Source organism: Chrysochloris asiatica, unplaced genomic scaffold (assembly GCF_000296735.1).
Source record: "Chrysochloris asiatica unplaced genomic scaffold, ChrAsi1.0 scaffold00089, whole genome shotgun sequence".
Lineage (NCBI taxonomy): Eukaryota > Metazoa > Chordata > Mammalia > Afrosoricida > Chrysochloridae > Chrysochloris > Chrysochloris asiatica.
In genome coordinates this window covers 242,038-265,756 of record NW_006408607.1, presented here as the reverse complement: position 1 = coordinate 265,756, position 23,719 = coordinate 242,038, and the positions used below count along the sequence as shown (strand labels likewise).

The 23,719-nt window shown below is 41.8% G+C and overlaps 1 protein-coding gene across 1 annotated transcript in view; it reads left to right on the top strand.

Moving 5' to 3' along the window:
* Positions 1-23,719, top strand: part of GPR125 (G protein-coupled receptor 125) — a 208,236-nt gene that overhangs the window by 82,424 nt on the left and 102,093 nt on the right. Inside the window, exons 3-6 of the mRNA XM_006866290.1 lie at positions 8,875-8,946; positions 13,379-13,450; positions 17,314-17,385; positions 21,048-21,208. Of these exons, the coding sequence (XP_006866352.1) occupies positions 8,875-8,946; positions 13,379-13,450; positions 17,314-17,385; positions 21,048-21,208 (377 nt within the window). The remainder of the gene's footprint in view (positions 1-8,874; positions 8,947-13,378; positions 13,451-17,313; positions 17,386-21,047; positions 21,209-23,719) is intronic.

Below are 23,719 nucleotides of genomic sequence, written 5' to 3'. Positions count from 1 at the left end.
TAACCGTTTCAAGAGGTCTCATATGATCAAGAGACAATGATAATGAAGGAAGAAATCCAAGGTTCATTGAAGGAATTGGCAAAGAACAAGGCTGCTCCAGGAATTGATGGAATAAAAATTGAAATCTTTCAAAAAAGCGAGGCAGCACAGGAGGCATTCACTCATCTCTGCCAAGAAATTTGGAAGACAACTATCTGGCCAACTGATTGGAAGAGATGCGTATTTGTGTCCATTCCAAAGAGAGGTGACCAGACAGAATGTGGAAATCATCGGACAAATCTCTTTGATATCTTATGTGAGTAAAGTTTTTCTAAAGCTAATACAGAAATGGCTGCAAGCATACATTGACAGAGAACTTCCAGAGGTTCAAGCCGGATTCAGAAGAAACTGTGGAATGAGGGATTTCACTGCTGATGTCCAGTGAATCTTGACTGAAAGCAGAAAATATCAGAAAGATTACCTATGCTTTATTGACTATGCTTAGGCTTTCGATTGTATGGTTCATGACAAACTATGGACAATATTGCGAAGTATGAGTACTCTGGAACACTTACTTGTGCTCATGAGGAATCTGTACATTGAACAAGAGGCAGTTGTTTGAACAGAACATGGGAACACTGAATGCTTTAAAATTAAGAAAGGTGTGTGACAGGGTTGTGTTCTTTCACCATACTTATTCAACCTGTATGCCGAGCAATTAATCTGAGAAGCTGGGTTCTATGAAGAAAAATGTGCCATCAAGATTGGAGGAAGACTCATTAACAACCTGCAATATGCAGATGATACAACCTTGCTTGTTGAAAGTGAAGAGGACTTGAAATATTTACTGATGAAGATCAAAGACCACAGCCTTCTGCATGGATTGCATTTCAATGTCAAGAAAACAAAAATCCTAACCACTGGATCAGTATACACATAGCACATTGTAAATATATATTCGTTTAAATATCCAAAGGTCACATATTGCAAGCCCCCCTCTGCCCTCAGGCATGTTGCTTTTTGCATTCCATGCGCCTTAAGTCCCCTGCCTCTCTCTCTCTCTCTCTCTCTGACATCATCTCCGCCACTATTTCTGTTGCAGCTTTTCTGGTTAGGCTCCCTCGCTCTTCTCTTTTTCTTCCCTCTTGATGGTCCTAGGGTCCTCTGTTCCTGAGATGACAGATTAACTGCTCCCCCTTTTAGTCACACCTTTTCTACATTTGCAGTTGTGACCGCCGCCTGCCGTTAGAGTTGAAAACAAGTACTCGTAATTGTACCATAAAGTCTTAGCCCCATCATTACCAGACCCATCTGGACAGGAGGAAAATTATTCATTTGGGTTTGTGTCTTACTCCCCGAGTTCTGACACTAAAAGCTTGCAAGCCAGCCACTTTGTGCCTTTATGTCCCCCCAGTTTTGGTAGCTGAAGTCTAAGTTGCCCATCCCTATCAGCACCCAGTGTACAGAGGAGACAGGCTTTATCCTTGATATGGAGAATCCATCCCAACTTGGTTGGAATTTTGAGCAGCCTCATTCACCATCCAGGGTCCCGTTGAACAGGCTGTTGCTCTCTGTATCAGACTTATTTATCTTCATCTGGTTAAAGTTTCCTGTCTTTTTTAATGACCTTTTTACGTTCTTCACGTATGATGTTCTTGATGTGATCCCACCTTGATGTGATCCCACACTTGTCTGGTCTTCGGTTATTAGGGTCTCATGCATCAAATCTGTTCTTCAAAGGTCTCTGAATTCAGGTGGGATATATTTTGGGTCACAAGCTGCTCCTTGGAAACCCTATAGAGGGTCGTTATGAGTCGGAATCAACTCCACGGCCCTTAACAACAACAACATATTCTGGGTCATGTATTGGCTCTTACGAGGTTTAGTTTTTCTTCAGCGTTAACTTGAATTTGTGTCTGAGCAGTGATGGCCTGTTCTGCAGGTGGTCCCTGGCTTTGTTCTCACTGCTGACATTCAACTACTACTTTGTCTCTTTCCACAGATGTAGTTGATTTTATGTCTGTGTATTCAACTGGTGAGATTCACATGCATTGTTGAAAAAGTATTAGTGATGAATTGGTTAGCCTTGTAGAATTCTATCATGTTATCGCTGGTGTATTTTTTGTATCACCAAAGCCATATTTTTCCAATGCTGATGCACCTGCTTTGATTCCAACTTTCATATTCCAATCACCAGTAATTATTTTTGCATCTGGATTACATGTTTGATCAATTTCAGACTGGAAGCTGATAAAAAATCTTCAATTTCTTTATCCTTTTGGCATTAGTGTTTGGTGTGTTAACTGGAAAAATAGTCGTGTTTTTCATTGTAGGCATATGGACATTATTCTTTCAGTGACAATCTTGTATTTCAAGAGAGATCTTTTTAACAATGGCTGCAATGCCTGTCCTCTTTAATTGGTCATCTCCAGCATAGTAAACTATATGATTGTCCAGTTCAAAATAGCCCATACCAGTCCATTTCAGCTCACTAATGTGTAGTGTATTGATTTTTATGCAGTGAATTTCATTTTTCTGTAATTTGCAACCTTTCTAGATTCATACTTTGTACATTCTACATTCTGATTACTAATGGATGCTTGTGGCTATTTTCCCTTATTTTGAGTTGTGCCTTGCCAGCAAATGAAGGTCCTCAAAACATTTCTCTATTCGTATCTTCAAGACCTACTCTACTTTGAGGAGGCAGCTCTTCCTCCGTCATACTTTGCCTGCTTTCCAACCTGAGATTCATTTTCCAGCACTTGTATCAAACAATGTTTTGCTGCTATTCATAAGGTTTTCATGGGCTTTTCCAAAGTTGGGTTTTAAGTGCCTTCCAACCTGAGGGGCTCATCTTCTGCATTATGTCAGACAGGGTTTTTATTGGCCAGTTTGTTCGGAAGTAGGTCTGTCTCCAGGGCCTCCTTCCTAGTCTGTCTCAGTCTGGAAATTGTCCACCATGGGTGTCCCTGTTGCTATTTGAAAGTCCTGTGGCATAGCTCCCAGAACCATGGCAACACACAAGTCACCAAACGATGACAAATTGACAAATGAGTGGTGGATTATATAAATTATAGATTACACAGTCTATAGAATTATATATAACTTGTTAAATAATTTTTTCTTATTAGAGAAACAGTGTATCTTTAAATCCTATTGCAGTATGCTGTTACTCCTGAGAGATTGTTTTTCAGAAGCACACACAGTCCATCATTGGGCACAAATTGATGTGGTGCTGCTCTAGCTAAATCGGTTCCTGTCGTAGCTGCTGTTTAAAACCCGAGAAAGGAAACATATGTTTTTAAAACATGGAACCGGCATTGTGTATTTTGATTTGCAGTGCTTTGAGCGTATGCAGTATGAGCTAGAAACATAATGATTTAATTTGGTTATCTCTTCGTGGAGTAGGATTTGGGTAGGTTGGGGAATCAGGGAGGGATGATGGGAGCTGATGAAATGGACCTGCTGATTAATTTTACCTCCTGAGATTTAATTGAGGAGAAAAAGATCATTTTTATTAAGACATTTTTAAAACTTACAGCAAGAATAAAACAGTAATACAGACATCCTCCTTATACATTATCTGATAATGACCCAGATTCAGTAATTTTTATCAGTTTGCCATATTGCCTTTTCTCTCTGTATTGGAATATACCTACACACACACTTGCTGAATTGAAGGCCAGTTGCAGACTTCACAGCCCCTTACCCTTACTGGGAAATGTCACAAGCGTTTATGAATGAGATGCAACATTCTGTACATTGGCTGACTTTAGGAATGCACTAACATTTCATGGCTAATCGTAATCTGCTAATTTCTTTCCAGTGAAAATAGAGTGTTATTTTTGTCTCTAAGCCATGATTTGTTTTTTCATCCATTTGTTCGACTGTTCAGTCTCCATGTGTGAGGGTCTCTCACATTGAGTGCAGCCACTGGATGGCTTCAATGGTTAAGCATTTGATTATTAGCCGAAAGATCGGGCATTCAGATCGAACCCATTCAGGGATGCCTTGGAAGAGCTAGCCTGGCCATCCACTTCCAAAGAGTCAAAGCTTTGAAAACCCTATGGAGTATTTCTATGCTCCCCACACGGGGGCGCCGTGAGTCAGAATCGACTCATCGGCAACGGACTGACAACATCAACAGTTCTGAGCAGAACAGAAAGGGAGCCTGTCCTGGTGGATCTTCAGCTCTCTTGGCAAAGACGGTGTGAAGCAGCCAGATTGCCCCATGTTGAGGAATGCACAAGGCTGTTCAGATGGAATTTTTGGAGGAAGGAATGAGATCTAATGAAAGGCCTAAAGAATGAATAGACGTTAGCCAGGCAAGAGAAAGGGGAAGGTGGGGCCATGGGTTCAAAGTAAGGGAGAATTGCTACAAATGTTTTTACAAAGTGTTTGTTCTTAGCACAGTGTGAAAAAACATTAAATAAAGGGCAACCATGATTTGTAGGGAGTCCTGGTGTGGCGCTGCGGGCTAATGCGTCAGACTGCAAAGTCGTTGAATTGCAAGGTCGGTGGTTCCAGCTCACCAGCTGCTCCTTGGAAACCCTATACAGGGTTGCTATGGGTCGGAATTGACTCGATGGCACTTGACAACAACAACAACAGTGATTTGTATTGTTGTTGTTCTGGAATCTTACATAGCTGCTCTCCCTGCAAAACCCCTACTTTTGACTTTTTTTTTAAATGACATCAGTTTATTCTTTTCTGCTGTTTGTTTGCAGAACATGGTAGATCGAGTCACTCTGTTGTCTGCACCAAGCTCGGTGCTGGTAGATTCGCTGCATCAGTTGTCAAGGACTTGATTCCGACCCCTGGCTAACCTCATCTGGGTCAGAGTCTCAGAGTAGAACTGCACTCCATAGGGTGGTCCTGAACCTCCAGCCTTTTGGTTAGCAGTTGAGTGCTAACTGATTGCACCACTTGGGTTGCTAATGTGACAGGGCCAGTATTTTAAACCGTTTCCCCGAAGCAGGCTCAGAGCTGAGATTTTGAGTGCAAGGGTTTTCATTCCCAGGTACCTACAGAATGTACTGGTATTTGGGAATAGGTCAGGGAGAACCAGAGAAGAAAGTTAACACATGGTATTTTTGCTAGTATACAGAGTCCCTGGTGTGGAGCTATAGAATAAAGTACCGAATCCCCAAGTCTATTTCAAACAATCACAAAGCCAACAGTTCAAGTTTACCAGCTATTCCTTGGAAACCGCATACAGGGTCACTGTGAGTCAGAACTAACTACGTGGCACTTAATAACAACAACAACTGGCTGGAAAAAAACACTGCCCTCATTGCTGAAAGAGGACCTCGAAGCCATTTTCTTAAGTACATGGGAAGCCATATGCTTTCTTAGTTGGAGGGATATTAAGAAGGTGATCCGAGGATCTTTTCATAACTAATTTAGGTGCCATGGAAACGGACTAGGAGCCCAGGTGGCACAATGAGTCAAGCATTGGCTGCTAATGGAAAGATCAACAGTTCAAACTCAACAGCCACCCTGAAGGAGGAAGATGAGGCTGCCTGCTTCTGGAAAGATTTACAGTTACTGGAACTCTGTGAAGTAGTGATAGATACCCTGCCCTGTAGGGTTGTGGTGAGTTGTAATGGATTTTAAGACAGTGAGTTTGGGTTTAGGATGTCCAGGAGCAATAGAGGTGATCCCAGAGATGTAAGTCACTTCAGTTGTATAAACAGGTTACACCAGTGGTCCCAGAAAGATGTTCAGCACGGTCAATTCAATCCCAGTTAGAAAAGGTTCAGGATCAAAAGAAAATCCCCCTTGAAGTATTTGTTATCCTGACTTTGTATCCAACATCCTTCTGCTTTCCTATATTTTTCTACTAACAGCATGTATCCCACTGCAACAGGGCATGCTGAAAAGTGGTGTTTTGTTAGTTGTTGTTGTTGTTAAATGCTGTTGAGTCAGTTCTGACCCATAGCAACCCTCTGTAGGGTTTCTGAGGAGCTTCTGGTGAGCTTGAATCACCGACCCTTGCAGTTCAAACTGCTTTGAAGTCTGGCGCATTAACCCACAGTGCCACACGTTTTGTTAGTTAGGTGCCTTCTAATAGGTTCTGACTCTTAGCAACCCTATGCACGACAGAATGAAACAATGCCTGCCCTGTGCCACCCTTACAAGTTTTACACGGGAGCCCATTGCTGCTGCCGCTATGCCAGTCCATCTTGTCGAGGATCTTCCTCTTTTTTGCTGATCCTACACTGTCCAAGGTTCATGTCCTTCTCCAGGTACTGGTCCTTCTGACAATGTGTCTAAAATATGAGAGTCGGAATCTTGACCACCTCATTTCTAAGAAACACTTTGACTGTACTTCTAACAAGACAGATTTGTTTGTTTTCTGGCAGTCCATAGTACTTTCAATATTCTTCTCCAAAACCATATCTCAAATGTATCGGTTCTTCTAAGAGTTATATAGCAAGCTCAAAGGTGTCAGAAAAGGGTGATTTTTGCCATTCTGAGTGAAGACTACAAGAAGAAGATATGCTGCAAAGTGTTTCTGGTTCATGGTATGGCTTCAGGCTCCCGCGTGGTTAGAGCCACTCACACTGTAGTGGGCAAGGTTCTGAATGAAGTGTGGCCAGAAACATGGTCTGGAGAAATGAAGAACTTTCTTTCCTTTTTTCCTGTGCTCCAGCAGCTGACTGTCACTTCTCTGATTGAGGTGTGGCTAATCAATTCCATCCAGGTGATAAGAGAGTCCAAGGGCAGGACACCCAGAGGCCCTCCTGTTTCAGAGCTTCATTCTTAGAGGGATGTGACTGAAACTCGCTGCTGCCTCCTGGTGGCAGCCTACTCACACAGAAGAGCCAGCTCGCTTGCGAAGACTCAGAACAAATTTCTGTGACTGCTGCCAGTTGCTAGGACTTTTGGGGAGTCCTGGTGTGGCACTGAAGGATAATCTCTGGACTGCTAGCTGCAAGATCAGTGGTTCAAACTCACCAGCCACTCCTTGTTGATGTTGTTGTTGTCAGGTGCCATCGAGTCGGAACCGACTCATAGCAACCCCATGCACAGCAGAACGAAACAATGTCCGATCCTGGGCCAACCTCACTACCGCTGTCAAACTTGATACCATCAGTGATGCCACCTGGCTGATCCATCTCGTTGGGGATCTTCCTCTTTTTCTCTGACCCTCCATCTTATCCAGCATGACATCCTTCTCCAATGACTGTTCTCTCCTGACAATATGTCCAAAGTATAAGAGATGAAGCTTAGCCATCCTGGCTTCCAAGGAGCACTCTGGCTGCACTTCTTCCAAAACAAATCTATTGGTTGTTTTGGCAGTCCATGGCACTTTCAGTATTCTCCTCCAACACCACAACTCAAAGGCATCAATTCTTTTACGATCTTCCTTATTCACTGTCCAGCTTTCACATCCATATGAGGTTATTGAAAATACCAGACCTGGACCAAGAAGCAGTTGTTCGAACAGAACATGGGAACACTGAATGTTTTAAAATTGGGAAAGGTGTGCGGACAGGGTTGTGTTCTTTCACCATACTTATTCAACCTGTATGCTGAGCAAATAATACGAAAAGCTGGGTTCTATGAAGAAACACGTGGTGTCAGGATTGGAGGAAAACTTATTAACAATCTGCGATATGCAGATGATACAACCCTGCTTGCCGAAAATGAAGAGGACTTGAAACATTTACTGATGAAGATCAAAGAACACAGCCTTCGGTATGGGTTGCATCTCAATGTCAGAAAAACAAAAATCCTCACCACTGGACCAATAAACAACATTCTTATCAATGGAGAAAAGATTGAAGTTGTCAAGGACTTCATTCTTCTTGGATCAACTGTCAACACTCGCAGAAGCAGCGGTCAAGAGATCAGACGACGTATTGCATTGGACAAATCTGCTGCACAGGAACTTTTTAAAGTGTTGAAGAGTAGAGATGTCAGCTTGAGGACTAAGGTGCACCTGACCCAAGCCACTCCTTAGAAACCCCTTATTGGGTCAGCCCTCAACAAAACAAAAATGGGCTTGCGAATCTTCGCCTTGGCCTATATATTGGGACTGCATAGCCAAAAAAAACCTTGCTGTTAACTTGATTTTGATTCATAGTGATCACATGCCTGTGTTCTCCATGTTCATTGGGTGGGCACGAACCTCCAGTCTGTGTCTTTACTTCTTTGAAGGCCAAGAAGGAAAAATTATGAAAAACCAAACTACTCGAGTATTTGTGTTTGAAGATGGTAAGACAGAAAATACATAAAGCTTAATTATGTTTGGCGCCACAAGTGGCAGATTTATTTTGATAACCAAGGTGCATCAGAGTTAGGTAGACATTGTAGAAACAGTGCATTTGATTGCTGCTGTTGGTAAGCGCTGTCCAATCGGTTCTGACTCATAGCAACCCTGTACAGGGTTTCCGAGGCTGTAAATCGTTGAGGGAGCAGGAAGTCTCATCTTTCCAACGAGGAGTGACTGGTGGGCTTGAACCGTTGACCTTACGGTTTGCAGTCCTGTGCTTTACCTACAAAGCCACTGTGCTCCCATCTGTGAGTGTAGCTTCATTGAATTTGAATACTACCAGGACAGAATGTATTTTTATGACATATAACTCACCGGCTGCTCTTTGGAAATCCTGTTCAGGGTTGCTATGAGTTGAAACCAACGTGAAGTCCTGTAACAACAACAGCTTTTATTCTTATTTGGACCCAGACAAATGGTTTTGGAACCAGATGCTTGAGTTTTGAATTCTGACTGTGCCACTTAGAGGATGGTCTTGGCTTCCCCTTTGTGCTCAGGGTTTCCTGCCTTTATTATGGCTAGTGCTGGTGTCTGTGGGTTAAGTGCTGTGTGTGTAACTGTTTGTCTCAATGTTGACTTTGAATTATAATTTTTATCTAATTATCTTTTCACAGGGACCTCCGAAACAATCTGATTAGTAGCATAGATCCAGGTGCCTTCTGGGGGCTGTCATCGCTAAAAAGATTGTAAGTGTTTGAATTGCTTGTCTAAGTAGCTATTAACCTACTGCGAGCTTTGTTTTAACAGGAGAAAACAAAATGGGTGTTGAATTTTTACAAGTTCACCTGAGCAGGTCCATGATACAAAAACAGAGAGTGCTTTTAATATAATCGCTTGTTGTTGTCAGATATTATCAAGTCAGCTGCAACTCACAGTGACCCTGTATACAACAGAATGGAACGGGCACAATTGTTATTATGTTTGAGCCCATTGCTGCAGCCACTGTATTAATCCATCTCTTTCAGCATCTGACTCTCTTCACTGACCCTTTAGTTTACCAAGCGTGATACTTTTCTCCATGTCCCTCCTGATAACATGTCCGAAGCACATGAACCCAAGTCTCGCCATTCTCCCATCTGAGAAGCATTCTGGCTGGACTTCCTCAAAGATAGATTTGTTTTTTCTTATGGAAGATCATGGTATAGTCAATATTTTTTGCAAACACCGTGATTCAAAGGCATCACATTTTCTTGAGTCTTCCTTATTCATTGTCCATTCCACCTTGATAAAGGGAATACAACAGTATAGTGAGTCACAACACTTTTTGTTGGATTTTCCGCTGCAGACAGAAGCACGTTGACACTATACTATATAATCTGTGTAAGTGTGCAGTGGCATTATGAGGAAATGTGAAATATGGTGAGAATACTGAAATGAGAATGCAGAGTGGCTTGTGAGTCAGAATTGACTGCAATGGTACTGAGTTTGAGGGGGTTTGTTTCCTTTGGCTTTAGGCTTAACCTTTTATTCTTACTGTTCATCTGTTGAGTTTTTAAAATCCGTCAAGTTGCGTGGTTATTTTTTTATGTCTTATTTGTTTCCCACAATATTTATGTAATAAACTGGCTGTATTTGTGCTAGGAATTAAATATTGCTACCAGACTTTATCTTAGTATTTCACACAGCCTGTGTTTATTATTTCGCTGTCATTCTAAGGTGTTTCTTTTTGATAGTCTGATCCAGCTGTAAGAGTCGGCAGTGCTATTTTTGCAGCATGTTCATGACTTTTAAGAGTGGTGTGTTGTTCGTTAGATGCTGTCGAGTTGGTTCTGACTCAAAGGGATGAAGTCCAAATGATCTTGTCTCTAAAACTTACCTTCTACAGTTCCTCTCCCACATCCCTCTCTGGGGCCGTCTTAAGATTCAGACTCTTGGAAGAAGAAGAGCTTTCTGTCTTCATCTCCTTGTAAACTTACTTGAAGCTTCCGTCAGGCTTTGTGTTAGGGCATTTTATCCGCACAGTTGGTTTGCTGGGAGGACTCGTCCACATGTGTGCTCTCTTGGTGAAGCTCAGGATTGTCTGGACGAGAACTCAACCACTAAGCACTTTTCTTCTTCCCCACTAATGCCAGGCTTCTTTTAGTTTTGTTTAAAATTGTGAGTATTTATGAAACAAATCAGGAAAGCTGATCAGGTTGGGGGTAGGTCAGAGGTACTAATGGAGATTAGAATAAATAGATTGAAAACCTGGTGCCCTTGAGTTGATTCTAGCTGATGGTAATCCTTGTGCAGAATTGAACTGCTCCCCAGGGTGTTCTGGCTCCAGTCTATATGAAGACGATCTCCAGAGCTTCTTCTCATGGTACCACTGGATGGATTGACACCACTGACATGTAGGTTAGTAGATGAGCTCAGATGGTTTGTGTTACCCAGGGCCCTGGAGTTATAGAGAAGGAAGACTGAAAGGGATAGGGTGGCAGGGGCGGTAACAGGCAGCAGAGATGCAAAGGCTCAAGATGGGCTTAGAATTCGGGAGCTAAGCGGTAAGGCAAGGAGCTCTGGTAGCATAGTGGTTACGAATCAGACTGTGAACCTAAAGTCAGCAGTTCGAATCCCCCACCTTACTGTCAGAAGTTTGAATCCACCAGTCGCTCCAAGGGAATGAGATGAGGCTTTCTGTTCCTGTAAAGATTTACAGCCTCAGAAACCCTGTACAGGGTCGCTATGGGTCGGAACCGACTCGACGGCACTTAACAACAACAACATCAAGCAGTAAGGCAGAGATTGGCATCTGTTACATTCAACAAAAAGACACTGAACCCATCCAGTGTGCTCAGCAATGGGCCAGGCTCTGGAGCAGTGAAGATGGATCAAGGACCTGATGTAGTCCAGTAGAATCAGACACACTGACAGACAAGCCTGCATGTAGACTAGGACTCTAGTTATGAAGGAGTGGAGTGGTGGCTAGCGTTTAGTTGCCAGGAGGCTTTGGACTTGGTTGTGCATACCTAGTTAAGGGTGTTGAGCCAATCAGAAGTGGGCTGTGCCTCCAGAAACAAACCCGGGCATCTGGGAGTGTGTTATTGTACTTGCTGTTGTAGGGAATGTGTTGTTGTTGTGTGCCATCGAGTTAGTTCCGACTCATAGCCACCCTACATATTGTTTCCTAGAGTGGCTGGTGCATTTGAATGACTGACCTTGTGGTTAGCAGTCCAGGGCTTATCCTACAGCACCACACCAGGAGTCCAAAGGAAGGTTAAGATGGCATTACTGTCAGATAAGACCACTTCTTATTTTCTCCCTCTGTGACGCCCACCTCTGTATTAACAGCTTGGGGGGTCATGGAAAGATTCATGGTGATAGTGTCTTAATGCTGAAGTAGAGGTTGAAGGAAGCTTGAATATTAATTAAGTTTCACCAGGTTGTTTTAAAGAAATTGCAGAATATGTTAGGCTTTCTAAATTGCCTTCTTTGTTGTTGTTGTTGTTAAGTGCTGTCGAGTCAGTTCCGACTCATAGTGACCCTATGTAGGGTTTCTGAGGAGCGACTAGTGGGATTGAACTGCAGACCTTACGGCTCAAACTGACCTTGTACTGACCTTGCGGTTTCACGCCTTATCCTGCAGAGCCACACCATACTTCCATAATTTCTCCGGTACCCTGCTGTCACCTGCAGTTCAAAGCCAGTAACACTTCAATGACTGATCTTCCACCAGGCATCATCTGCACTCTACATGAAGTAGCCTCGGCAGACACTTGTCATTTATAATGTTCTTCCTGTTAAAAGATCTGTTCTTCTTTGCAAACAGCTGACTCAGCATTGCACTTTTGGTATACAATCAGCAGCAGACAGAGTCCTGCATGGAAACTCAGTATGTTATAAAGATACTGTGCTGGTGAGATATTTGCTGTCGTTGCTTGTAGACAAAGGCACTTGTTTCTTAATGGGACCTTAAATCATTCATTTCAAGTGTGAGTTCAGTTGACAAGACAGGCAGGCAGATCTGTAAGCATGCCATGTGGCTGCCATTTCTTTATTGGTTATTTGAACCAGGGACATGAAGTGACTTTGGAAAACTAAATGACCCAAAGCAGGTAAAACCTAGACTCACTCAGTTAACTCTTTTGCTTAATCAACAAGATCTTTAAAAGTAGAAGGTCATTTGATTTTTTTTTTGTTTGCTTTTCTCTTTCTTCTTCATTACAGTTAAAACTTGTGAATACGAGAGGGCTTCTGTGAGTGAGCTGTTGTTGTTGTTATGTGCCATGGAGTCGGTTCTGACCCATAGCGACCCTGTACAGGCTTTCTGAGGCTGTAAATCTTTACGGGAGCAGAAAGCCTCATCTTTCTCCCTAAGAACAGCTGATAGTTTCGAACTGCTGACCTTGTGGTTCGCAGCCCGATTTGTGAGAGTTACTGGGAAAATAGAATCAAAGGATAATGGAGATTTTCCATGAAGATTTGGAAGCTCCTTTTTATTAGGAATACTTGGGGGATGAAGTTGTTGCAGTCGGTTCTGACTCATAGCGCCCTTTATAGGGTTGCTGAGGCTGTACATCTTTGCGGAAGCAGAAAGCCTCATCTTTTCTCCCACCGGGTGACTGGTGCACTCAAACTGCCGAGTTTGTGGTTCACAATCCAGTGCTTAACCTGCAGAGCTACCTGGCTCTGGTATTAAGCTCGAAGGCAGTCAGTTTAAGATGTTCCTGAAGAAATATTAAGGCCCATCTTTTTGATAACTTCCTGCTGTATCTGTTAGTTACTGTGTGTTGACTGAGATTGGCTCTGGTGTTGAGTTGCACCCAGGATAATGAACTGCAAGGTCATGGAAGAAGTTGTATTTTGGACAATAAGATATATTGGGCCCTGGGGTTGTTTTGTTTTCTTTTGATACTCTAGTTTCATCTTGGATCGTTTCTTAGAAGAACGAGATAAATGCTTGGTACAGAGAGAGCACTATAAAGAAGCTTGAGTTTAGGCTTGTGTGCAGAGGTAAGTGAAAGCAAGATGACTCCATCTCCCAGGGAGCATTATCTTCTCCCTCCAGCTACAGGGCAAGGTCTCCCAGGTGCTGAAAAGAAATGGCTCACATGATACCTGGACACTGTTCCTGAACAGTGGATGTGTGCACGTCTTACCAAAGACACTAACTGGAGACTTTCTCCCCCTTCTCCCTAGGGACCTGACAAACAACCGGATAGGATGTCTGAATGCAGACATATTTAGAGGACTCACCAATCTGGTTAGGCTGTAAGTATACGTGTCTTTCTATTCATAAATAGTGAAGCCTTTGAACTAGACCCCAGAGATTTTTGAGCACCTACAGCAGTTCAAACCCACCAGCTGCTCATCGGGAGAAAGATGAGGCTTTTTCTGTTCCTTTCAAGGTTTACTGCCTCAGCGGTTTGAGCTAGAATCAACTCGATGGCTGCGGGTCTGGGTCGTGGAAGGAGCCTTGTTGGTACAGTGGTTAAGTGCTCAGCTGCAAACCGAAAAGTCAGGTTTACAATCTACAATCTACAATGGGAGAAGGATGTGGCAGTCTGCGTCTATAAAGATACTAGCTTCAGAAACCATTGTTAAATTGGTTATTGCTAAGTGCCATCGAGTCAGTTCCAGCTTTTAGCGACCCTGTACAGGCTTTCTGAGGAGAAGCTGGTGGGTTTGAACTGCCAACCTTGTGGTTCACAGTCCAGTACTGATCCTATAGCACCACACCAGGAATCCATCATAGGAGACAGAAAACATGGGGGTGGGGTTGGGATGGGGTGAGGGGCAGTAATTTTACTCTGTTGTAAAGGTTGCTATGAGCCAGAACTGTTTATATGTATCTTATAATGAGATGTTTAATATTAAAGTAGCGATTTTAAGGGTTACAGATACAAAGGATGTTACATCATCAGAACCTGATAATACATTTACTTACGTGCGTACACACACGCATGATGTGGCCTACATAGCAGAGAACGTATCCATGTTGAGAGAGATGTTGGACTGCTTCAGGAATCTGGGAAAAACTTCTTGGAAACAGAAACATGAGTTACTGGTACACAAGTTTCCATAGCTTTGGATCGTTAGAAAATAAAAAGAAACTGAGCAAAAGCTTGCAGATGGAAGGGAGCACCAGACATGGGAAAGGGGGATGGAGTAAAGTGTCTATGTGATTCTTCCTTCTGGCCCTGGGATTTCAGGTTGAATTACTTAACTCTTAACTTTATTTGAAAACTTTTCTGTTTTTCCATCTGTTAAAGTAGGTTTTACCTCAGAATTATCATAAGGATTGATTAAAATCTAAGTGATGGTCATCTATTGGTGTTATAATTTGTAGGTAATAATGGGGAAACTTTGTATATGTCTTCCAATATATTTTATTTGATTTTGAAAGGAAAGACAATCCACATGGCAGCAATTAGAAACAACACTGATTGTCTGTAGTAGAGGTGTGCATAAATGTGTGTGGAAAACAGAGAGGTGCCAAACTGACTTTTTCTCAGGAAGCTGCTGAAAGGTTTTCTTTGGGGAAAGTGGCACAAAAGCCTGTTTCAGGCAAACACAGGCTGGCAGCAGTTTGCAGTGTGGAATGGAGGATTTAGGCTCAGAAGTCGTGGGTAAAGAGTTTTCTGTGTCTGGTTCTTTCTCTCTGTGTTGCTTTTGTTAAATACGGAGGAATTGGTTTTGAATCATAGTTTCCACGGGGTGGTGGTAGGTTTGAACCACTGACCTTGTGGTTAGCGGTACAGTGCCTATTCTAAAGTGCTACATCAGGAATCCTTTTTTGTGTGTGTAGTTTCTTGAATGTTCCTTGTGTTTTCTCTCAAGTTAACCTTTGGTGAAGGGTGAAATGGCCCGATGCTACAAGAAGGGAGGAAACCTTTAATCTCTGGCCGTCTAGACAGGAAATTTGACAGAATGGTTTTCAGTGACCTATTCATTATCAGAAGAGGCAGATAGATACCTTTGTGTTTTTAATGACAAGTGATTTCCTGTGGAGATTTATGCATGTCTTGGGATGACTTGAATCCATTGTGCATCTTATTTGTTAGTCACAAGATTGCAGCCAGTTTTTCTCTATTTTAGGTGTTTTTTAAAAATGATATTTTTAGTGTTGAGAACTGCGGAAGAATTGGCAACATTAGGCTTTTGTGAAGCTTGTTGTAATGTTGGGTAGCTGTTGTGACTCAGTGTGGAGTCTGCTGTTTTGATTTTAGTTCAAGATTGATTTCGAGCTTTGGCTTGGGGCCCACCCCCAGTGCTCATGGGTAAGAGAGTGGGAGGAGACTAGTTCTAAGATTAGGTCAGGTTAGGTGAGAGTTGACCACAGTCTCTGACTGTCTACTTCCTATTTCTACAAGCTCAGCTAAAGGTTTTGGAAATTTTTGAGCTAAGGTCATTTCTTACGTTTTACCTATTTGACGCATGTTCTGAGACGTAGGGTCATAGACGTCATAGGACTTAGGCTGGTAAAATAGTTGCAGAAGATTCCACGGTATGGAACAGGTTGGGATTTCTCTGTTAATGGAGACTGCATTGATTTGCATTTTCCTCTGCTGGTTGGTACAGAGACCAGGCCCCATCCACCATAATGTGTAGCAATTTGTGTAGCATATTTGTGAAGTGAAGAGCAAATGAATAAAGAAAACGGAAGTGAGAGAGTAAGAAACAGTAACTAGCGGTCAGAGGAGCCAGACAGATCACCTTCTGCCTGCAGCGCTAATTGAGCTTAGGAAAACAGAAGTCCAGTTGATTATGAGCATTGACAAGTTGTATCATAGAGTGCTCTGAGTTTTCATTCACACAAAACTCTGCAAGGTGGGTTGTTGTTGTGTGCCATCAAGTTGATTCCAATCCATAGTCACACCCATACACCAGAGTCAAATTGCCCCATAGCATTGCCTAGGCAGGTCACCAGGTGGGTCTTCCCTCTCTTGAGCCACAGAGAGGAGTTGAGCAGTTAATCATTGTGCTCCCAGGGTACCTGTGCAAGGTTTGTTGTAGTTGAATGTTCTCTATTGATTCTGACCCAGAGCAACCCTATATAGGATTTCTGAGAGCAGCTGGTGGGTTTGAACTGCCAGCCTTGCAGTTAGCAATTCAGTACTTATGCTATCGCACCATACCAGGACTTAGTAGGTATGAAACCTTATTAGTATAGGGAAACTAGAGAGTTTAAGCCTTTTGTCCAAGAACAACATTGTCCTCTATTCCAAATCTTTTCCCTTTAACTTTATTTTAACAATTTATTAACTTTATTAAAAATAAGGCTAACTTGATTTTATTGTAAAACCCTGAACTCATTCCACTTTCCCATGCTTTCACTCAATTTTACCGTGTATTGCAGCTGCTGCCGCCCGTCACTCAGGTAATCTTTTTTCTGTTCTTGTTGATTTAAAAAGTTTTTGTTCTCTTCAGTTGAATGTCACTGGGTAACCGCAAGAAGAATACTCCAGTGAGAATGAGGCTGTGAATGTTAAATGGATGCTCAGTGAGGAGCCCTGGTGTGGTGCTGTGGGTTAATGCGGTGGGTTGCAAAGTTGGTTTGTACCACAAAGTCGGTGGTTCAAGCTCACCAGCTGCTCCACTCCTAGGAAACTCTAGACAGGGTTGCTATGCTTCAGAACTGACTCAGTGACACTTAACAACAGCAAGACCAAAGAGTCCTGGTTTGGCACTGTGGGATAAAGCACTGGACCACAAGTTCAGTTTGAACCACAAGATTGGCGGTTCAAAATCACCAGTCTCTCCTTGGGATCCCTATGACCCTATATAGGGTCTCTATGAGTCAGAACCAACTTCACGACACTTAACGACAACAACCAGAAGCTAACTTTTAGGTTTACCTGATATTTGATAGAAAAAATCCTCATCTTGTTAGAATCATATCTTACAAGTTTATCTACTGCTTTCTTTCTATAAGGTTAAGAGTACTTCTTGTCCCCAAACTTGGAGAAACTATTGACTAATTACTTCCTCTTAGTAAGATTTAAAGTAACTGTCATAAGTGCTTCATAACAGTGTTTAATGATTATAGGGCACTTTAGAAAATAGGAAGTAATATAAAATGTATAATTTTAAGTATTTTCTCAAGTCAAGTCATTTTCTTTTTGTTTTTCCAGAAATCTTTCAGGAAATTTGTTTTCTTCATTATCTCAAGGAACTTTTGATTATCTTGGCTCTCTGCGGTCTTTGTAAGTAAGAATTTTGTCTTGTTTTTGTATTCTGAAGTTTTATTATGTGGTTTAAGGAAACTTTATGAGGACCGTCTAGTAAATTTTAAAGAATTTAGAATCATCTTAGAGCACTTACTTCCACACTGAAAAATGTATAGTAAATCTTAAGAATGTGTATCAGGCTGGGATACCCATTTCCTCTTTGAAACACTGTATTATGTTAATCTAATTTGAAAGTAAATAAGTTGGTGATGTTTCTCTACTCTGTGTTATAACATTAGAGAGTAGTTTATTGCTTGACTAATTACATCCCAAAGTATAAAATATCTCCTCCCTATGAAGAATGCTTCTTAGTGATGAGAATAGTGAGGACTTGACTTGCTTTACTTTGGACTTGTCATCAGGAAGCATCAGTTGCTATAAAAGGACATTACAGTTGATTAAGTAGTGAAAGGTCAGCATAGAAGAGGATGGCTCTGATGAGATGGAGTGACCCAGGGGTGGCAGCAGTGGGCTGAAACGTGACAACAATTGGGAAGGTCGGTGCAGGACCGGGCAATGTTTCGTTCTGTGGTGCAGAGCATCGCTATGGGTTGGAATCAGCTCAGTGGCACATAACAGAAACAGCAGGCAAGAATGAGATGGGTTGACATCATAGTGAAAACCTTGAACTAGGCCAGCTTTCATTCTGTGATGTATAAGGTTGTCATGAGTTGAGGCTGACTCCAAGTTACTTAGCAGCATGGAGAATGAGATTTCATTTCAGTCTGTTACCACTGACCAAACGGAATTCACAACTTGTTACTGGTGTCTTTAGAGAAAGATTTAGAATGCCTACTTTATGAACTCAGTAGCAAGGCATGCTTACACAGGTCTTCATATTGTTTTAGAATTGATTTTCTTTTTCCCAACCTCCTCCAGATAGTTTTGTTAACTAAGATTACACGAGGGATGCTTTTGAAAATAACTATGTCCACATAAACCTTAATATATTTCAAATGAAAAGTTGCACTTATTTCTGTTGGAATTAGGATGAAAACAATAATGTTTTTCAACCACAACAATAGCAAAAAGGAGCCCTGGTGTGGTGCTGTAGGATAAGTTCTTGCCCACAGGGTTGGTTTGAACTGCAAGCTTGGCAATTCAAACTCACCAGCTGCTCCTCAGTAACCCTATACAGGCTCTCTCTGAGTTGCAGCAGACTGAACAAGACTTAGCAACCACAATGTTTTGGGAAATTTTTCTTTAGTATCATTTACAGGATGAGTGTCTCTTTCCAAGGGAGAATTTCATCTCTATCAGACGCCATTTCTATTTGGTGTCCAGATTTATTTTATTTTTTCATCCTTTTTATCATCTTCATTGGGCTGCAGCTAGTAAGTTAGACATCCATCTGCTGGCTCCCCATCATGGCAGACAAACGTTCGTACTTCTAGAGTTCCCATGGATCCTGTTGGTGCCAATACTGGATTTAGCCAGAGTGGAAACATCTCCTTGTGGCCTATCTAGTGGGCTCAAGTCAGCCATCCTCGTAGTTTAGGAAATTAAGGCTGTGACAGTAACGTGGCCCCTGAGACCACGTGTAGCAGGAATGAGGGATCTGTTTTCATCCAAAAGTTGGGAAAATGTGTCCGTGTTTTTGCCTGGCAAGAAATGATCACAAGAAGTTGCTGAGAGGTAGAAGTCATTCAGCTCATCCTTATGGGATTGTTTTTCATTTATTTATCTTTGCTGCGTTCTGTCTCCTCCCTGGCTTTATTTACTGATTTGGTCTAAACCTAAGCAATGGGCCTATTTGATTTCCTTTTAGAACATTTTGGAATGTTTTATTGTGATTTCAGTGAAAGTATAGAGAGTAAATCCAAAATCCTGTTACATTTCATGTAAGTTTCTGCTCCCTGTAACATCTCCTGTATTGGCAAGGTTAATAATGTCTTATGTGCAGTGCTATCAGATGGGAATAGTCTAATGATCAGCATGTGAATAGTCAGTGCTTATTAAACCTTGTTTTGAAGAGATTATTGTGTTTACATCCAATCTAAGGAGACCTGATTGTGCAGTGGTTAAGGCGTGGCTACTAACAGGATAGCAGTTCAAACATACCCATCTGCTCCATGGCAGAAAAAAATCCAGTCATCTGCTCCCATGTAGATTACAGCCTAGAAAACGCTATGGGACCATTCTGTTTTGTCCTATAGCATGGCATGTAGCAGCAACAATATTTTAATCTGTATATGTCCTTACTTTGTTTCTTACATGTAAGTGGTAAGTCATGAAAATTTTCACCTTATATACAGATTACGTTTCTATTTTCATATTAAGTGGCATGCATATCTAACTTTCTAGTTGGTTGGTTTGCTAATCCTTGTTAGTTGTTGGTGTGGGTTCTCTAGTTAGCCCCAGCTCATGGTGACCTTCTGTGCAACAGAACCAAATACTGCCCGGCCTCTGCCATCCTCACAATTCTTGCTTTGTTTGAGCGAGCCCATTACCCATCAGGTGAATAAATATTTGCGGTCCCCCTTGGAGCACAGTACAGAATTGCCAGGAATAGGTGTTACACTGCAGGAGCTTTCAGTGTAGCCAGACAGGCTGACTGTAACCCCCAAAACTACCATCGTTGTGTTAGGCTGCTACTTCAGTGCCAGCTTTAACAGGCGAGCTGTAGTCATTTAGATCAACGGGGCAATGAGGCTGGAAAAATTGGGGGAGGTGGTAAGGTGTACGTTAAGGCCTCCGTGATTCCTGATGCGTGGAGAGAAGTTACAAGACAAAAAGGACTGGGATTCAGCCCTCCAGAAGCCTTTGGGTATGGACCTTGTTGCAAAGAGCAGGGATGAGGAGTAGACTGGGTTTTCATATTCTCTTTGATCCATAGTAGAGACCCAGGATCATGGGGAAAAGACAGCGGGGAATCCCACACTCTGCAGGTCAGCTGGTTAGAAAGGAGGCGAGCATTACCACTTGATGCTTTATGCTACTTGACTGGTGAGCAGGTGAGAAGTAGTGTGCTTGCTTCTAAGAGTGTTATTATTATTTGTTGCCATTGATTGGTCCCCTCTGCACAACAGAATGAAACACACTGCCTGGTCTTGCGCCATACTCAGAATTTTAATATTTGAACTCATTGTTGAACCCACTGGGTCAGTCTGTCTCCTTGGGGCTCTGTCTCCTTTTCACTAACCCTCTACTTTGCTAGGTGTGTGTCCTCTTCCAGGGACTGGTTCCTGCTCACATGTCCAGGTGTATGAGATGAAGTCTCACCATCCTCACTTCTAAGGTTGGGGTTCCTCCCAGACATTTGTTTGTTCTTCTGGTGGTCAATAGTACTTTCAGTGTTCTTTGCCAACACCATAATTCAACTGCATCCATCCTTCTCTGGTCTTTGTTATTGCTTGTTCAACGTTCATCCGGCAATGAAAAGCACCCTGGATTGGGTCAGGCACATGTTAGTTAGCCTTCTGACTGACATCTTTGATCTTGAACACTTTAAAGAGGTTTTGCAGCATCTTTGTCTAATGTAATACGTCATTTGATTTCTTGACTGCTGCTTCTACGAGTGTTGACTATGAATCTAGGTGAAATGAAAATCTCTGTGAGCTTCAATCTAGTAAACTAATATGAAGCCAATGTGCTGTTTCATTGTATGCCCTATCAATGTCTCATTTTGTATGATACAGAGAATTTCAGACTGAGTATCTTTTGTGTGATTGTAACATTCTGTGGATGCATCGCTGGATGAAAGAGAGGAACATCACTGTCCGGGACACCAGGTGTGTTTATCCGAAGTCCTTGCACGCCCAGCCAGTCACAGGTGTGAAGCAGGAGCTGCTGACATGCGGTAAGGGAGAAATAATGCTGGAGACCTGCTATCAGGTTTTATCTTGGCAAAAATTCTCTTTGGACTTGGTTGGAACTGAAGCACGTCCATTAATCTTAATGGATCTGATTATATTTAATTGATGCCAACAATTAAGTAGTTAAGCCAGGTGGATTAAAAACTCTTATTTCTTTTGATTGATTTGGAGCAGAAGCTGGTTCTTGGGTACCAAACACTTTAGTTTTGTGACAACCAGGTTCAAAGATCAGCATGTCTCTTTAGATTTCCTTTCTATCCATTGACAAATCCGGGAGTTGAAATCTCAGTGCACAATCATAGTGTTTTGCTGGTGGGGGCATTAATTAATTAGTTAATTAATTAATTAATGAAGCGTGGTTTGGCTATATGTATCAGTATTCTCAGAGTCCTGGTGTGGCGCTATAGGATAATCACTGAACTGCAAGGTCAGTTTGAAATGCAAGGTCGGTGGTTCAAAGCCACGAGCTGCTCCTCGGAAACTCCTAGACAGGGTCGCTATGGGTTGGAATTGACTCGACAACACTAACAGCAACAACAATCAGTGTTCTTAAAAGGTTGATACAGTTTGCTCCAGTCATTCTTAGGAAATGATTGGATTTGTATGTAAATCTTCAGGCTTCATGTCTAAGCAGATGCTGACTTCTTGCAGATAGGAGATGGGTTTAAAACTTGTGTTGTATATGTATCCCATTTAAGGAAATAACATGCCACCATTGAAAACCGTGATTTTTAGAAGAACACCTGAAGACAAGGCAGAGCTAACATTTTATGGTGGTGCAGACGGTGTGCTCACCTGACAGAAAGTCCGCTTAGAGGAGCCTTGTGGGGAAGGCCTGGTGATTTGCTTCAGAAACATCAGCCACAGAGCACAGTTGTATTCTGACACTTGTAGTGCAACATGAGTTGGATCCCACTCTGTGATAACTTATATAAATGGTAAAGAAAAATACAAATTGCAACAAAATAATGGAGTGCTTAAATTGATAGTGGACGATTCCCTTTAGTCTTTTGTATTTGGTAGTAAACAATCCCATCTGTTTGTTTGTTTTTTTCTTTCCATTTCTTCTTCTTGTTTTAAAAGTCAAATATATTTATTAGATGAAAATTAAGATCTAGGAAAAGAAACAGAAAAACAGAAGAAGGAGAAAGGTCCTGTTAGTTAGCTAGCTGTAACTAATGTTTGGAAGTCCTGCGCTGTAGGATAAGCACTGGACTGCTGTCCACAAGGTGGGTGCTTCAAGCCCACCACACGTTCCTCGGAAACCCTATGTAGGGCCACTATGAGTGGGAACGGACTCAACAGCACTTAACAAGAACGACAACAATGTTTGGGCCTTAAAACTTGCAAGAGTATAAACTTCTTGTATGTGTGTGTGTTTGAAATAGATACATACCAATCATTATGTAGCGATGCCCATAATTTATTTAACAACTTCCTTATTACTGCATATTTAGGTTGTTAATCATTTCTCACTTCCTAAACAATGCAGTGATTCATTTCCTTGTATCCAGCTTTGCATACTACTTGGCTTTTACTTTGTTCCGGATACACGGCTGGTGCAGAATTGCTTGTTAACTCTATGGACTTGATCTCTGAAAGGTTTTTAATGAGCCCATGGTATATGTATACATTTTTGAACATATATTTAATACTTCTCCATTTTCTTTTCTGACTAGAAGAAAGTATTTCCACTTTGTTTTAAAAGACAGTGATGATAATAGCTAAGATCTGGAAACATTTCTTTGTTTCCTTAAATATTCTAAGCTTTTCCCAGTGAATATGCATGACTTTTATAATGAGACCCCAGTGTTTTAATCAAAGGTAATACTATCTCAGAAAGATGTATTTTAAAATTGTATATATCAGCATTTACTTATAACTGGTTCTATTCTCTGTATTGAAGTGTAATTAAAACGTAATCTCTTAACTGGCTTCTGTGGTCATCTGATAGTCTTATAATAATGTCATACAGAATAAATCTTAAGTGTCAGAACTAATCATGAAATGACTTAATTTTAATTATAGGCAGTTCCTCGGTTACAAACAAGTTTTGCTCCTAAGTCAGTCTTTTACTCAAATTTGTGTGTACATTGCAACAGTTAAGGATGGCTCCTATATAATGTCAGTTAGTCAAATATTTCACTTAGTGTATGTTGTTAAGTGTTGTTGAGTCAGTTCTGACTCACAGCAACCCTGTGTCGAGTTTACAAGGAGTGTCTGGTGGGTTTGAACCACCGACCTAGGATTACAGTCCCATGCTTCATCCAACAATGCCACACCAGGACTCCTGTCTTAGTATATAGTATGTAGCATATGTTGTTTTGAAGTGACATCGAGTCGGTTTTGACCCATAGTGACCCTGTATAGGCTTTCTGAGTAGCAGCTGGTGAGCTTGAACCACCGACCTTGCAGTTCAAACCGACTTGACAGTCTGGCGCATTAACCCACAGTGCCACACCAGGACTCCATGTTGTTGTTGTTGTTGTTGTTGT